At 38.3% G+C, this 18,433-nt stretch overlaps 1 protein-coding gene across 1 annotated transcript; it reads right to left on the reverse strand.

Annotated features, from left to right (window-relative positions):
* Positions 1–17,122: 17,122 nt before the first annotated feature.
* On the reverse strand, positions 17,123–18,121 carry LOC131627861 (uncharacterized). The gene has a single exon (XM_058898722.1). It carries the CDS (start codon positions 18,119–18,121, stop codon positions 17,123–17,125), a length of 999 nt encoding a protein of 332 aa, XP_058754705.1.
* Between the last annotated feature and the right edge of the window lie 312 nt (positions 18,122–18,433).

Raw genomic sequence — 18,433 nt, forward strand, 5'->3', positions numbered from 1 at the left:
GGAAAATTGGTAAAATGATCAAATAAAAAAGGTGCCAAAATGATGTCAAGCTTCCCTCCTTATATTTTTTGAATTTCGCCTTAAGGAAATCGATTTCCCCAGGAGTGAAATCGATTTCACTCTGTTCCAGAAGAGAATTTGGCGCAAAATACACTAGGGAAATCGATTTACCCAAGAGGGAAATCGATTTCATGCTGTCCAGAATGTGATTTTGTTGAAAACTGCTGCAGGGAAATCGATTTACCCAGAAGGGAAATCGATTTCATCAGTCAAAAATGTGAAAAATGCCTTGTTTATTGCATGTCTTGGCTTGGTACCTACAAAACAAAAGCCTACAAAGAAACAAAGCAATGTTTTTGGTATTTGGGTTAGTATAAAACAAATAAAAAGCTAAAAGTGCTTGATGATTCCCCTCAAAGGAAAAATGATACCTCAAGATTGTGATCTTGATTGATGATTGAAATGCGAATGATGTATGATCTTAGGGTCAAAAATTGGGGTATGACAAGTTGGCATAGCAAGAAACAAGTGTCCGTTACTTTGTCAACCGCCGAGGCGGAATATGTGGCGGCTGGTAATTGTTGTGCTCAAATACTTTGGCTCAAGCAACAATTACTTGACTTCAATGTCAAGCTTGATCATATTCCTATCTTTTGTGATAACACAAGTGCTATAAATCTAACCAAAAATCCAGTCTTACACTCTCGCACTAAACACATAGAAATTCGACATCATTTTGTTATGGATCATGTTGAGAAGGGTGATGTAGTGTTTGAGCATGTTGATAGCAAAAATCAACTTGCCGACATCTTTACAAAACCACTAGCTACCGAGCCCTTCTTTCACATCCGTAGGGAACTTGGCATCCTTGATATATCGGATAGGTTGCAACTATGAGTAGTTGCATATGCTTTATTTATTATTATTATCTATGCTCTCACTATTTTTTAAATGATCATTGAAAGATATGTGAGGGCTTGTTTCTCCTATCTCTTGTGTAAAGATAATATCGTTTCAACCTTAGATTCACTTCATGCTAATATATCACTATGGTAAAGTTGAAATTTGTTCATCAATATGTTTATTCTATGCAAGATTTGGTCATAACATGCATACATTCATTGCATACAGCCAAATTTTGAAATTTTCAAGCCTTAGGTCGACCTACTCCTTATGTGAGTCGACCTATTCAAAAATAATTTTAAAAAAAAAATTAAGGCTAATGCATCGACGCATTCACTGCATAGGTCGACGCATCGTTCGCAGAATTTCAAAATTAGGTTACATTTAAAAAGGGAACACAAAGCAAATTCATTCTCTTCTTTCTCCTCCTTGCGTCGACCCCCTCACACAAACCTTAAGCACTACTCATCTCCTCCCTCTCACTCATCCATGGCTTCCCACAAATCATTGAGAAAGAGAGCAAGCAGAGAGGACTCTTCTTCTCAACCACAACCAGACATTGAGGATGCTTTGTTTCTTATTCCTGATGCACTTGTGGAATCCTACTCCTCCCATTTCAGAAACTGAAAAGTCATCAAACAATTCATGCTGTTCACAGGAACTCTACGAAGACTTCATCTTCAACAGGTAATGGAACTACTTGAAGTTCAAAATTTGGGCACTTTTCTTGAACTAAACCATGATTACGATGAGGATTTGGTAAGGGTTTTCTACAATGGTATGCAAGGACACTTCCAAGGCAGTTCCTTCAACTTTCAGATGGGTACAACCACATACGCCATCACCGACAACACTTGGATACAATTAGGTCTATTTCCACTCCGTGAGAATGCTGTCACTGTAACTGATACAAACGTGTTGACCCAATTTGACTATAATGTTGCTTTAAACAACATGTTGAGGCGTCCTCATGCTGACCATGTAGTTCAAAGCAATTTTTTCCCTCTGTCCGCTACTACAGGTCTCCTAAACATTGTTGATAGAATTCTACAATGGATTGTGGCACGAATCATCCGACCTAAACAAGGTGGATATTCTCGTGTTGACCAACAAGAAGTGTACTTAGTTTGGTTGATCAAGAGCAGAATTCCGGTAAATTGGCCTCATTTTATAGTGAAGCGTATGTTTGAATTGAAGGAGTCAGGTAGAGGCACTGCTATTGGATATGCCTCCTTCATCCAATGGGTGCTTAATAAAGTCAATATTCCATCTCAGCGGCTCCCCAAGAAGTCCATCTCAATTGACCAAGAATTCACAAAGAAGACACTGAAAATGATGGGTTTCTTCTACAATCGAGCCACGAGTGCCTATGGAGCTGTTCTACGAGGAAACAATCCGGACCTCAATAGAGAAGATGAGGATGAAATGAATATTGATGAAGAGGAAGAAAATAAAGGTGAAGATGAAGATGAAGATGTGGGTGTTGAAAATGCCGGCTCAAACATTACAAATTTGATGGAGGCTATGCGTCTTCAACAAATTGAGAATCAGAATCTGATGAATGAGCGTCTTACTACTTTGACCACTCGTGTCACTGAGCAAGGTGCTCAATTTACAACCTACTCAACACTTCAAGAGCAACGGTACAACACACTCTATGGTATGTTGGATGCACAGAGCAACCAACTCTCCTCCTTCACAAGTGCCTTCATGCAACACTACCCATTCCCTCCAGTTCATACGGCTCAACCACCACCACCGGCTCAAGAAGGAGATGATGATGCTGATGCCTAGTGTTCCCTTTTAATATTTTTTCATGCATTCACCATTTCCACACTTTCATGAACAAGTTTATTGTATTTTGTGTCTTTATTTTATTTTATGTTGAACAACATTCTACCGTACCTTGTGGTTGTGTAAGGATATTAATTGAGCTATGTGCTCATTATGTGTTTGGTTATTAATGTTATGTTGCCCTATTATTCATTTTATCATTAAGAGATGTTTTATGTGAATGTTTGCTTTATGATTATGATTGCAAAAAGGAGCTTAGTAATGATCAAAATTGACGCAGTCAACCACACCAAGTGCATCCGCCTGGAAAACCACATCGTCAAGTTTGAAGTCCTTAGCTAGCTGCATTCCCCACCGAATCCCAAGAGCTTCAGCCAAACCGGGGTTGATGAAACTAGTGAGCCTCTGGGTAGCTGCAACCGAAATTCCGTTCTTGGCAGACTCGATGACACAACCAAGAGAAACTATCCCTCCCTCAAAACAACCTGCATTTGATTGGATAATCCAAGAGTTACCATACAGATGCTCAACCCGCGCTGGCATTAAACGATCCACAGAATCAGTCTTGCAGCTATCAAACTCAATTGAAGAGAGCCACACATCTTTAGCAACAAGCATAGGACATGGCCGAACCTTGTTGAAGACGACATCATTTCTAGCTTTCCAAACCTTCCACAGCCCAATACTAATCACTTGGCAAAGCTTGATATCCTTGCTCCTAAAAATCCTCATCAACCAAACCATTACCTCATCAACAGCCGAGATCCTCACTCCCAACGGGGGCGCAAAAAACATTCTTTTAATAAAATCGCACCGCAGGAAAAGATGGTTAGCCGATTCAGCCTCTTCAAAACAAAGAGGGCAAGAGGGGTTAAGAGTGATGCCTTTCTTGCAAACGTTCATCCGTAAAGGTAAAATGTTTTTAACTAACCTCTACAAAAATTCCTTAATTTTATTCTCAATAGGTGCTCTCCATAATAGTTTCTATAAGCCTTCTTCATCACTAACCGAAGGGCCAGGGATGCTGCTCCATCTAGCATTTCCAAGAAGATGATACGAAGTCTTGATAGAGAAGTCTCCGTGCTTCACAGCGTTCCGCACCACCTTAGAAATGGGAATAGAAGCTATGTGAGCAACATCACTCTCACCAAACAACTCCTTCAAGGAGTCCATCTTCCAACAACACAGGTCACTATCAATAGGAGAACTGACCAACACATCAGTGTTTTGTGGAACCAAAGGGCTAAGGGGTTTGAAACCCGGTAAAGAAGGAACCCAGTTATCAGTCCATATCTTCACCCGCTCACCATTTCCAATACGCCATCTAGACCCCTTCAAAACAACATCTCTAGAGCTATAAATACTCCTCCAGGCGTAGCTTGGTTTGTAACCCAAACCCGCCTCCGCAATAGAGCTCCTAGGGTAGTACCTCCCCTTGAAAAACTGCTCCACAAGAGATCCATCTCCTTGCCAAAGTCTCCAAAATTGCTTACTCAGGAGACTAGTATTGAAATCCCTGAAACCATGGAAGCCCATACCACCGTCGCTCTTTGAATGAGTCAATTTGTCCCAACTCATCCAGTGAATTTTCCTCTCACCTTCTTTTGACCCCCACCAAAACCTGGATAACATTGATTCAATCTCATCACAGACACCATCAGGGAGTTTATAACAACTCATAATGAACGTCGGAATCGCTTGTGCCACAGCCTTAATAAGGACTTCCTTCCATGCCTTGGACAAAAATCCTTCCTTCCACCCCTTGACTTTTTTCCACACTTTCTCCACAACCAAAGACAAAATAGCTTTCTTTGAGCGACCAAAATATCTCGTATCGCTTCCCACGGCTTTGAAATCCAACTTCCTTCGTATAACCTCCCTAGACGCTTCACTGACGTTGCTACTAAACGAGACTTTGGACTTCTCAATATTGACCACCTGCCCTGAAGCTTGTTGATAAATCTGGAGAAGTTGGAGAATTCTGTCTGCTTCCTCCTCGTTGGCCCTTGAAAAAAGAAGGCTATCATCCGCAAAAAACATGTGAGAAATAACTGGAGCTTTCCTTGCAACCTGGATTCCATGAAGGTCCTTAGAGGCAGCAGCTTTATGAATCATACTTGAAAAAATGTCAGCACAAAGGATAAACAAGTACAGTGACAAAGGGTCACCTTGGCGGAGACCCCTTGCCGGAGTGAACTTCCTACTCGGGTGGCCATTAACGAGGACCTGATAAGAAACAGAGGAAATGCACCGCTTAATAGTCTGAATTAGGCCCAAAGGGAAGTTAAAAGCTTCAAGGGTCCCGACCACGAAGTCCCATTCAATGTGATCATATGCTTTGGACATATCCAGCTTCAAAGCCATAACTCCTTTCTTCCCAACTTTTTTGTTCTTCATCCAATGGAAGCAATCCATGGCCATAAGAGTGTTATCCGTAATCAAACGGCCTTTAACGAAGGCACTTTGCTCCTCACTAACGATTTCAGGCAGAAACTCCTTAAACCGGTTAGTGATGACCTTTGTGACCACTTTCATCACGACATTGCAGAGACTGATAGGGCGGAAGTCTTGAGGGAGTCTAGGATGTTTAATCTTCGGGATAAGAGCGATGAAGGTCGAATTAATCAAAGTCGGGTCTTGACCGTTGTTAAGAATACTCAAGGCAGAATTAGTGACCTCACCTCCAACAATATTCCAAAATCTTTGGAAGAACACAATCGGTAATCCGTCGGGACCAGGGGCTTTGTTAGGATGCATCTGAAAAACAGCTGCCTTAACTTCTTCAGCAGTGAAAGCCAGATCACACCAGACTTTTTGGTCTTCAGTAAGGCTACCTTGACAATTACCGCACGCTTCGAGGATATTTGAGGGGCCTGAGGAAGAGAAAATTCTTTCAAAATAGTCAAGCAGAATCCTTTCACAATGCACAGGGACGCTCCACCATTTACCTCTAACATCGATGAGTTTCTTAATCCTATTAGTTTTCCTTCTTTGATTAGTGTAACTCGGTGAACTGACTTTTATTTTTATTTCGCAAACAATGTTGCGATGAGCATGAGTCGCCACCGACTTTTATTTTGTCCAATGTTAGGAAGGGTAAAAAGTACAGAAAAAGACCTCTTTTAAAAAGAAACGGGCTCGGGGGGTAAGTTATGAAAAGGGAAGGTGTAAGCACCCTTTTCATCCGTAGTTATCTACGGGCTCTTAATTTGCTTAGCTCATGTTTGTTTGTTTATTTGTTTTGAAAGGAGCATAAAGACTTTAGCGTAAATGCGTAGCCTTAGTTTTTTTGAAATAATATTGAAAAGATGTTTTTATTGAGCTAGGCAATTTAAGAGCACTACCCTAATTGATTGGTCTTTTTTCTGTAAATTTTAAAGTTCCCAGGACTATCCATACTATATAGAAGTAGGTAGTCCTTGTTATATTGGACGTGCGGGTCATCGAAGGGTCATCGAGGTCGTTTGAAGGCAACAGGTAGAGATACCTTTAGCAAATTCGAAGGGACAATCACCGTTTCGTAGGCAATCATTCGAGGGACTAGATCACATCATCGTATGCAACATCGTGGGTCATCGAGGGACTTATGATCTTTGCGATGATTTTTAATCGAGGGACTTTTGCTAATGGGTACCTCTACATTCGAGGGACACGACCTTATTTCGAAAGGCAACCAAGAGGGGCGTACCTTAGAGGTGAGTGAGTGCAAAAAGTGTATTCAGTTCAGATATTTTATTTATCTTGATTATGGTTAGCTAACGTTAAGTTAATTAGTCTTGCCATACACACCCTAGTTACTAGCAGTTGAATATATATAGGAAATAAAGTGCGGAATGTAAAAGCAGAAATATAAATCCTATGCTATTACAGGGCTTCGGGGTGTGGATTACAATTTGCCAAATGGGGATAAAAATTATTACAACAACCGAATAAAAATAAAACGATTAAGTGTGCAAAATTAAGTAACTTGTAAACGTCTATAAAAATAATCCGAAAGCCTCAAGTGTAGTACCTCGCAACCAGAATAAAATGTTAGTATGGAAGCATAAAATAATGATGAGAAATGGAGCAAATAAATGATCAAAACTAAACAAAAGAAAAATCTAAATATATTTATATTAAGATCTAAAAGAAAAAAAAAACATTAACGATTTTTTTTTAAACCATTTTTTGTAAAAAAGAGAAAATTGAATTCTAAAAAACAACTTTAATTAAACAACACATTTTTTTTTTATTTTTTAATATTATGAATCTAAAAGGAAAAAAAAAAGCATTAACGATTTTTTTTTAAAACCATTTTTTTTTGCAAAAAAAGAGAAAATTGAATTCTAAAAAATAACTTTAATTAAGCAACACATATTTTTTATTTTTTTTAATATTACGAATTCTAATCAATTAAAATAAAGAAAAACACAAATACTTAAAAAATAAACACGTATGTATAATATAAACAAAGTTTACCCTTCTCTCCATAAGTTTCTTTCTAATCTCTCTTATGCAACACAACAACATATCATGCTCTCTCTCAAAGCCATGACAAACTCTCTTTCCATCGAATAAAAAATGGTAGTGTTGGATCTGAAACACGGTGGATTGAGTTGGAATTGTCGTCCGGCGGTGGATTGCGATTTGCGTTGATACTTCTGCATGTTACGAATTTGTTACTGGGTGTTGCATCACGTTTCTAAAAGCTTTCTACTTTCCTCTCCTTGAAGCTTGTTTTTCCTGCAGAAAATAAAATGATAAAAAACTATATTGATGGTGAGGATTGCTATATTTATTTTATTTGGTATGATTTGAAAAGAGTTATGGTGTTATGTGGTAATTTGAAGGATGTTGAATTGGTAGGTCATGTGTTTTATGATGAGGTATCTATGGTGTTGTTTTATGGATGAAGATTTCTGCTGGTTTGAATGGGTGTGAATATGATAGAAAAGTGAAAAATATTTACAGTGTATGAAACTTTGTTAAGGGATTTGTGTTTCGGTCAACACAAATGAGAGAGATTTGGAATTTTTTTTAGTGTGTTTTTTGGGTGGAGGAGGCTGTATTTACAGTGTTAGTGAAAATTGGCCGAGAGAGAGTAGGTTAGGATTCGTGTCCCTCATAGTCTCTTTTTGGACCTATTTATAATCAACAATTAGATTAATATTAATGGAAAGAAAATTAGTGGAATAATATGTAATCAATTTAAAAATCAATAATATTAATCCACTTCTAAAAATGCTATTCTAAACATAGAAAAAGAGATAACTTTTTTTGATATTTTGTGATTTGATTAACTAATCTTAAAAGTGTATAAAATCAAGATTTTATGAAAAAAATTATAATTTAAAAATAGCCTAAAATAGAAAACGAAAATTCAATTTAAATAATAAAAAATATATATTTTTGTGATTTTTCAATATAATTTAAAATGGAAGTAAAAAATAAAAAAAGAGTTTAAATTGTATCAAGTGAGATTCGAACCCATGACTTTACGTTTGCAAGCCTTACTTCCTTACCAATTGTGCTATATTGTTTGTTTGAAATAAATAGCCAATTGAAAGTGTATGAAGCGTCGGCCAGCATTTTCTATTTATTAAAATATAAGCAATTTAAGAGTAATACTATATTTTAAAATAGACTTTAAATCAAATATTTATAAAACTCAAGATGTCAATGTAAATGAACCCGAAATTTTATAAAAATTCGATTTTTTGAAATAGGTTCGCATTTTTGAAAAGTGTGGGCAAATTTTGGGGTATGACAGCTGCCCTTGTTCAATCTTCTTAAACCTGAGGATGTAGATTGGCTTGTTTGCCTATCGGAATCTGATGGTGGAAGAGGATTGAACACTAGAATACCCAGAAATTTGCCCTTGTTGATGGAGGGACTTTTGTATGAGATGGGCTTAAAGATGCCATCTGGAGGTTGACAGAGAACTGTCTGAGATGGGCTTAGAGATGCCACCTAACTGAGATGCTTGTCAGCAACCTGGGGGGTCATGCTTCCCATGGCGCGTATATGATAGATCTTCAGAATGTTTGGGGTTCAAGCTTCCAAACGTATATTTGGAATAGAGATTCATAGATGTTCGGGGTTCGATCTTCCGAAACATCTACCATAGAATTCAGATCAATCGGGGTTCAGGCTTTCGAAACATATCTGCCGTAGATTTCAGAACATCCGGGGTTCACGCTTCCGGAACGTTTCCGTTGTAGAATTCAGATTATCCAGGGTTCAAGCTTCCGGAACATATCTGTTGTAGAATTCAGATCATTCGGGGTTCAAGCTTCCGAAACATATCTGCCGTAGATTTCAGAACATCCGGGGTTCAGGCTTCCGGAATGTTTCTGTCGTAGAATTCAGATTATCCGGGGTTCAAGCTTCCGGAACATATCTGTTGTAAAATTCAGATCATTCGGGGTTCAAGCTACCGAAACATATCTGTCGTAGTTTTCAGAACATTCGGGGTTCAGGCTTCAGAAACATATCTGTCGAAGATTTCAGAACATCCGGGGTTCAAGCTTCCGGAACGTTTCTGGCGTAGAATTCAGATCATCCAGGGTTCAGGCTTCCGGAATATATCTGGCGTAGATTTCAGATCATTCGGGGTTCAGGCTTCCGAAACATATCTGTCGTAGATTTCAGATCATTCGGGGTTCAGGCTTCCGAAACATATCTGTCGAAGATTTCAGAACATCCAGGGTTCAAGCTTCCGGAATGTTTCTGTCGTAGATTTCAGATTATCCAGGGTTCAAGCTTCCGGAACATATCTGTTGTAGAATTAAGATCATTCGGGGTTCAAGCTTCCGAAACATATCTGCCGTAGATTTCAGAACATCCGGGGTTCATGCTTCCGAAACGTTTCTGTCGTAGAATTCAGATTATCCGGGGTTCAAGCTTCCGGAGCATATCTGTTGAGAATCTGGGGTTCAAGCTTCCAGACTGTATATTTGATAGAAATTGGTTTTGTAAATGATATTTTCATGACCGGTTGGTCGACCTGAAAGGAAAAGTTAGCTTTTGTGCAATGTCATGATGCATGTAATGTATTGTATGTTTTTTGAAATGAATGAGAGTGTTATGCATATGCCACGAGGTATATGATGCATGAATGCAATAGACGACAGCAGATTGCAACAGTGTTTTGCGGGGAAAATAAATCCCTGGCTCTTCAGCACCTTTGAGAGATTCTTTGAATCTCGACTTGACTTCCCCAGATGAATTGGATAATAACATGTCATGCCCTTTGTACGTATTGGCGTTTTAGCCAACTGAGCCTATCGTAGGAGATATTTTTGCTTCTCGGAGTACTTCTAAAGCATGCCTGTCGGGAGGGCTTCTTGAGATTTGTGCTGTTATAAGTAACATGCCCCAGTATCATGAACTTAGGAACAATGCCCCTGATTAATCCGGGTCGGAGGTAATTTTCAACTATGCTTGGGTGAATGCCCCTGATTGTTCAACACTTTTGAGAGATTCTTCAAATATTGACCTGATTGCCCCAGATTGACTAAACTATTACTCAACGAAGTATCCAACTACTTTTGTGCCCCTGAGGGTGATCAGAATTTGAGATATTCTCGCTCGAACTCAACGAAGTTCTGAAGACAACTTGTCCTTTGAAAGGATTAAAATTTTCATCAGCAGCTCATGATGGAAGCTTTCCTGGTGTCAAATACTTGTTCATATGCAAAGAATGTTTGGTATGAGAAATATAATTCTAATGCAAGGTGCATGTTTGTCTTGAAGTTTAAAGAAGAATTTTTTTTGAAAGGATGTCAAAACATCAATTTTTTTTTTTTGTGAAATGTGGTGTGATACCAACTCAAGTGTTTTAGCAAAACTCCTAGGAGTCGGTTTACCGTATTCTCGTTACAGTATGCTTTCGAATTAACCCTGCTTCAATTAGGACTTTTAAGGGTTGTAACGTGGCCAGGTTCACGATTTTTAGAAAAAAGGATTTTTAGGCTCAAAATTTTATTGGTGCCCACCCCCTTCGTGATGTTCTTCGACCTAAGTTCAGTTAACTCAATGCGAGCATTCATCCTTCAAGAGGAGTTTGAGATGATTGAGGAATCAATGAGGTGTCTGGACATGGCAGTCACTTTACCTTCGTATTTTGTGTTTGATCACACGACTTGTTCTTTGAATTTATAGTCACACGACTTTGCCCATTTTGTTGAGGATTTTTTTTTTATATTTCCCTAACTTTTGCCTGGACAAACTCTTTTGAATTTTGGGTTTGAAGTCCAGCGGGATGCCATAACTTTTGCCTAAGTCATATGTTTTCAATTTATTGACTTAGCGGGCTTTCTTTTCTCTTTCTTTTTTTTTATTCGTTCTTTTCTTTTTTGAACAAGTCGTATGATCCTGACACGTCTTCAATTTGTTGGAAAGATTGTAACTGCCTCATTTCTTGGTCGACGAGGGATAGTCGTTGTTGCATTGTCATATTTTGACCTCCTGTTGCGAGAGATGACCATCGCGGTCTCGAATTTTCCACAACCTTTTGAAAGATAATCATTGTTGTATCCTTAGACGCGTGCTCCTGATGAATTTTGAATGCTCAATCAAATTAACTGAATACTACCCTGCCCCTGGGTTAAATATGAGGGTTTTTCGTATAGAAAAGAAACTCCTACTTCAAGGCTCAAATGGGTTGACAAGGGATTAACTTCCTTATATCTCCAGTGTTTGGATTTGAAACAATGCCTGTACATCATCAACAAGGTTTTACTCGAAAGCACACCATTTAAGATTATGGGTATTATATGTTCGTCATTCTCCCTTCAGAGTCATCATGCTTTATCACTGAGAGTTTGGTATCACAAGCAAAGAAAAACATATTAGAGCGAGAGCGAATGGATTTTTTCAAGACAAACATATTCAATGCATCATTATTATAGTTCAAAAACAAACAAGCATGACATATAAGCAGTATTGAATCAAAACAAGAAAGACTACGCATAAACATGCATGATGATGTAGAGATTGTCAAAGTTGAGGAGATTTTCTCCGTATGGACTTATTGCTTCAGAAGATCCATTGAGTCGAAGGAGAACTTCAAATTTGGCTTCCAGGTACAAATGATGATAACCTTTGTGTCGATCAGGCTTTGAACCTTGTCTCGGAGTGGCTGACGATCATAAATCGAATGGTCAAGTGCCATGAGTTGTAAGTTTCCAGCTTTAGGGATTTGCGGAAGAAGATGAGAAACTTTGTTCTTTAGGGACCTGTTATGCAATGATATGCATGTAAATGCTTCAATGATATGCATGTAAATGCTTATGCAATGTTTTCAAGGATCTTTATGGAATTTATTCTGCAACATTGAAATGTAGTTGCAGCTTTGTTGAAGATCTTCGACTTCCATCTTTGGACGTCCTTCTTTAAGAATCAAGCTCACCATATCTAGTGGGTCATAGCCTCTGATTCGGGATACCTCTGAATTTGAAGGTACATGGCTAAAGGAAAATAAATCCTCTTGCCCCTTGATAGGTATGGTGCCTATAAACTGAAGACATATGGCTAGAGGAAAATAAATCCTCTTGCCCCTTGTTAGGAATCTGGCCCTTGAGGATGGCACCTGGAATTGCGCGCCCTAAATACTTGAGATCCTTGAAAAAGGTTAGTTAGGTAAAGAGTTCAAGTTGTTAGCGTACACAAAAATCCTGCAAGGAAACCAAGCGGTTAGGGTATAAAAAAATCCTGCGAGGAAACCAAACGGTTAGATAATGAATACAAACGAGTCACACAAGTAGCCTTAGGTTTAAAGGCTTGCATGAAGTTCAAAGGTAAGTACCCTCCCCACTGAAGTTTAGTTGGTTCAACCTGTCCTATATAAAGATCGGGTTCTAGGGTGCTCATATCCCTGATCTTTCTCGTGGGCATTGTCTCAACATAACACTCAATCGGCCAGCCAAAAGCATCCCTTGAGTCCAATCTCAATGAGTGTAGCATCGAGTATCAACCGGCTTCAGTCAGGAATCCAAAGCCAGCCATCTCACTACTTCCTATAGGCCAAAGTCAAGTTCACTAAGGTTCTAAGGGCGAATTAGTGCTTGTGACACCACGCGGTAGCCAAATGTCTCCTCGATCATATTCAAGGGCCATCAGGACAAACCAAAGCGTCGCACTAACGGTGGCCACCAGTTCAACCATAACGATACATGTCGTACGGTTTCCCTGGTCTCATGCCACATACTTAAGGTACACTAGATCCGGGTGTAGGACCTTTCACACAATAACAAACCCAAGCAATTCCTTTAAAAATAAAGCATACAAACAAAAAACATTTATAATGAACTAAGCCCTAAGGTAAACCCCTCTTAAAGACTCCCCAGCAGAGTCGCCAGTTCTGTAACTCGGTGAACTGACTTTTATTTTTATTTCGCAAACAATGTTGCGATGAGCATGAGTCGCCACCGACTTTTATTTTGTCCAATGTTAGGAAGGGTAAAAAGTACAGAAAAAGACCTCTTTTAAAAAGAAACGGGCTCGGGGGGTAAGTTATGAAAAGGGAAGGTGTAAGCACCCTTTTCATCCGTAGTTATCTACGGGCTCTTAATTTGCTTAGCTCATGTTTGTTTGTTTATTTGTTTTGAAAGGAGCATAAAGACTTTAGCGTAAATGCGTAGCCTTAGTTTTTTTGAAATAATATTGAAAAGATGTTTTTATTGAGCTAGGCAATTTAAGAGCACTACCCTAATTGATTGGTCTTTTTTCTGTAAATTTTAAAGTTCCCAGGACTATCCATACTATATAGAAGTAGGTAGTCCTTGTTATATTGGACGTGCGGGTCATCGAAGGGTCATCGAGGTCGTTTGAAGGCAACAGGTAGAGATACCTTTAGCAAATTCGAAGGGACAATCACCGTTTCGTAGGCAATCATTCGAGGGACTAGATCACATCATCGTATGCAACATCGTGGGTCATCGAGGGACTTATGATCTTTGCGATGATTTTTAATCGAGGGACTTTTGCTAATGGGTACCTCTACATTCGAGGGACACGACCTTATTTCGAAAGGCAACCAAGAGGGGCGTACCTTAGAGGTGAGTGAGTGCAAAAAGTGTATTCAGTTCAGATATTTTATTTATCTTGATTATGGTTAGCTAACGTTAAGTTAATTAGTCTTGCCATACACACCCTAGTTACTAGCAGTTGAATATATATAGGAAATAAAGTGCGGAATGTAAAAGCAGAAATATAAATCCTATGCTATTACAGGGCTTCGGGGTGTGGATTACAATTTGCCAAATGGGGATAAAAATTATTACAACAACCGAATAAAAATAAAACGATTAAGTGTGCAAAATTAAGTAACTTGTAAACGTCTATAAAAATAATCCGAAAGCCTCAAGTGTAGTACCTCGCAACCAGAATAAAATGTTAGTATGGAAGCATAAAATAATGATGAGAAATGGAGCAAATAAATGATCAAAACTAAACAAAAGAAAAATCTAAATATATTTATATTAAGATCTAAAAGAAAAAAAAAACATTAACGATTTTTTTTTAAACCATTTTTTGTAAAAAAGAGAAAATTGAATTCTAAAAAACAACTTTAATTAAACAACACATTTTTTTTTTATTTTTTAATATTATGAATCTAAAAGGAAAAAAAAAAGCATTAACGATTTTTTTTTAAAACCATTTTTTTTTGCAAAAAAAGAGAAAATTGAATTCTAAAAAATAACTTTAATTAAGCAACACATATTTTTTATTTTTTTTAATATTACGAATTCTAATCAATTAAAATAAAGAAAAACACAAATACTTAAAAAATAAACACGTATGTATAATATAAACAAAGTTTACCCTTCTCTCCATAAGTTTCTTTCTAATCTCTCTTATGCAACACAACAACATATCATGCTCTCTCTCAAAGCCATGACAAACTCTCTTTCCATCGAATAAAAAATGGTAGTGTTGGATCTGAAACACGGTGGATTGAGTTGGAATTGTCGTCCGGCGGTGGATTGCGATTTGCGTTGATACTTCTGCATGTTACGAATTTGTTACTGGGTGTTGCATCACGTTTCTAAAAGCTTTCTACTTTCCTCTCCTTGAAGCTTGTTTTTCCTGCAGAAAATAAAATGATAAAAAACTATATTGATGGTGAGGATTGCTATATTTATTTTATTTGGTATGATTTGAAAAGAGTTATGGTGTTATGTGGTAATTTGAAGGATGTTGAATTGGTAGGTCATGTGTTTTATGATGAGGTATCTATGGTGTTGTTTTATGGATGAAGATTTCTGCTGGTTTGAATGGGTGTGAATATGATAGAAAAGTGAAAAATATTTACAGTGTATGAAACTTTGTTAAGGGATTTGTGTTTCGGTCAACACAAATGAGAGAGATTTGGAATTTTTTTTAGTGTGTTTTTTGGGTGGAGGAGGCTGTATTTACAGTGTTAGTGAAAATTGGCCGAGAGAGAGTAGGTTAGGATTCGTGTCCCTCATAGTCTCTTTTTGGACCTATTTATAATCAACAATTAGATTAATATTAATGGAAAGAAAATTAGTGGAATAATATGTAATCAATTTAAAAATCAATAATATTAATCCACTTCTAAAAATGCTATTCTAAACATAGAAAAAGAGATAACTTTTTTTGATATTTTGTGATTTGATTAACTAATCTTAAAAGTGTATAAAATCAAGATTTTATGAAAAAAATTATAATTTAAAAATAGCCTAAAATAGAAAACGAAAATTCAATTTAAATAATAAAAAATATATATTTTTGTGATTTTTCAATATAATTTAAAATGGAAGTAAAAAATAAAAAAAGAGTTTAAATTGTATCAAGTGAGATTCGAACCCATGACTTTACGTTTGCAAGCCTTACTTCCTTACCAATTGTGCTATATTGTTTGTTTGAAATAAATAGCCAATTGAAAGTGTATGAAGCGTCGGCCAGCATTTTCTATTTATTAAAATATAAGCAATTTAAGAGTAATACTATATTTTAAAATAGACTTTAAATCAAATATTTATAAAACTCAAGATGTCAATGTAAATGAACCCGAAATTTTATAAAAATTCGATTTTTTGAAATAGGTTCGCATTTTTGAAAAGTGTGGGCAAATTTTGGGGTATGACAATTAGCCTTGTAATGAAAGAACTTGGTGTTTCTATCTCCCCCTTTGAGCCACACAGCACGACTCCGTTGCCTCCACATGGTCTCCTGCAAAAACAAAAGCTTGTTTCTTTGAGCTTCAAGGGCTTTGTAATTCTCCATTTCTCTATCATCTTGGAGCAAAACTTCAATGCGTTTGAGTTCTTTTGCTATGTTCCTCGTCCTCAAGTGTTTGAAGACATCCTGGAGGGCTTGGACAGATTTATTTTTGTCAGAAATGAAACCAGAAGTCTCAGACCACAATTGCCTAACCAAACTCTCACACTTTGGTTCTTTAAACCACACTTCTTCGAATCTAAAAAGGTGCTTCTTCCGATCTGGGAAACTTTCCTTCTCTATTACGATCCTTAGGACATCATGGTCGGAACCAAATCTAGGAAGGTGAAAAACCTTAGAAAGAGGGAAGGACTCCATGAAGGCATTGTTAGCAAGGAGTCTATCCAATCTACACTGAATATTGTCCAGTCCCCGTCTCCCATTCGTCCAAGTAAAAGGGTAGCCAGAGAAACCAACATCCATAAGCCTGCAATTCTCCAGAGTTTGCCTGCCCCACGATAATTGAGAAGGCAGTCTGCGATTACCACCCCGCTTTTCATTCTCTTGGACCGTATCATTAAAGTCTCCAAAAATCAGAAATTTACCTCCCAGATTCCTTGAAAATTCTTCCACTAAAAGCCACGAATCTCATTTCTGCATCTCCTCCGGGAAACCATAAAAACCCGTGAAGGACCAAGGGCCTTCTTCATCTTCCATCTCACAAAAGCCCCCCACATGATTTTGAGAGAAATACTGAACTTGAATCACAACCGGATCTTTCTAAAGCAGACACAAACCCCCAGCCCTATCTCTACCACTCCATCTACAATCCACAGACTGCGAAAATTTGTAACCAAGCTTAAAAGAAATCTTTCCCATTTCATCAACCTTCAATTTAGTCTCCATCAAGAAGACCACAGAGGGGTTTTCTAATTTGATGAGCCTTGACAAGGCTCGAATTTCCCGAGGATGCCCCAAACCTCTGCAGTTCCAACTCAAGATTTTCACTGGGGTAGGCGGTGTTGGATATCCAACACCACCTCTGGTGACAAGATTTTTGCAGCTCCTTCTCCATTAATAGCTTTCGTCTTTTTTTCTCCACTTCCACAATCATCAATAGAGCCTTCAGTTATCATAACATCAATGAGTTTCCTTTTTGAGTTTTCCCCTCCTTTCGCTCGTCTTTGAGATACACCAGCTTTTCTTTCTCTTTTCTTCCTCACCCATTTCTTTTGTTGAGCTACCAATTGCCTTTTCATGGTTTCCACCGTTCTGCTACAGAAAGATCCACATCGCCCAAGGATTCAGCTACTGTCTCAATGTCTAACCCATCTAGATTTGCCTTTGATTTTTCTGAAACAAGCCCCTCTGGATCTCCACCCTCATGATTTTGTTGCACTTCATTTTCCTCTAGCAATCCTTTCTCCTTCGGATCGAATCTACTCTGACTGGAAGAGGCATTGAACAAGTTCTTACTACATGTACCAGAACTGGACTCCTTCTTCCTGACTTGCTCACTCATCTTGGGTAACGGTGAAACTCTTAACCATTGCCCATAGGATAAATCCTGTTCCTCCAGCTCCTCAAAACCTTCTTCAATTAGCTCTTCCAGGGACTCACAGTCTTTCAGTTGGTGCCCGATCCTCCCACAGACGAAACAAAAAGTCGGTAACCTCTCATATTTGAAATGCACCCGCAGGTTCTTCTCTTTGAATTTTACCACTGTTCCTCTTTTCAGTGGTGATTTTAGGTCCACCGTAACCTTGATTCTCAGAAAGCGCCCATTCCTACATGCTTCTCTTGTATCCATCTCTTTGAAAGTACCGAAAATAGACCCAATCTTCCTTGCCATGGCCTCAGATCGGAGCATCAACGGGAGTTCATATATTCTAACCCGGAAAGGGCTAAAATGCATATTCAGATCTGAAAGTTGCTCTTCACCTGAGACCCTATTCAAGACTAACAGAGCTCTATCAAAACTCCAAGGCCCATTCTTTAGAACTGACTCCAAATCCCTCTTCGAAGCGAACTTGAATAAGAGGTTTTTGCTGAGATCTTGAATTTCCACATGGTTCTTTTGCCTCCAAGCATTAACCATAGTGCTCTTAAAAGCTCTCACGTTGTAACTGCTATCCATCCAGAGTCTTCCCTCCATAGTCGTCTGAAATGTTTCTTCCTCGCACACTTCTTCCTCCGCCACCACCACACCTTCCTCTTCCTCCTTGGAAAAAGCTATGTTTTTCCATTGATCCATTGAGACTTACTCAAACCGATACGATACCAACCACCCCTAAATAGGCCAAGGAAAGGACAGAAACCCACAGACGGTGGGAAGGGAACCAGAAAAACTGGGGCACGAACCAGAGGGACCGGTGAAGTAGCCACCACAAACCCTAAAGTTTGGAGGGAGGGAGCACGATAAGTTTTAGAGAGAGAGTCTAACTTCTCTCTAGAAAACACGTGAATAGGTCTCCATGATCAGATTTTTAATGTTGATTAACCCATTGAAATTTCAATTAATACTAATAAAAAAAATTAAATAAGGAGAGGGATTAGGGTTAACTGG

This window comes from Vicia villosa, unplaced genomic scaffold (genome assembly GCF_029867415.1).
Source record: "Vicia villosa cultivar HV-30 ecotype Madison, WI unplaced genomic scaffold, Vvil1.0 ctg.000406F_1_1, whole genome shotgun sequence".
Classification (NCBI taxonomy): domain Eukaryota; kingdom Viridiplantae; phylum Streptophyta; class Magnoliopsida; order Fabales; family Fabaceae; genus Vicia; species Vicia villosa.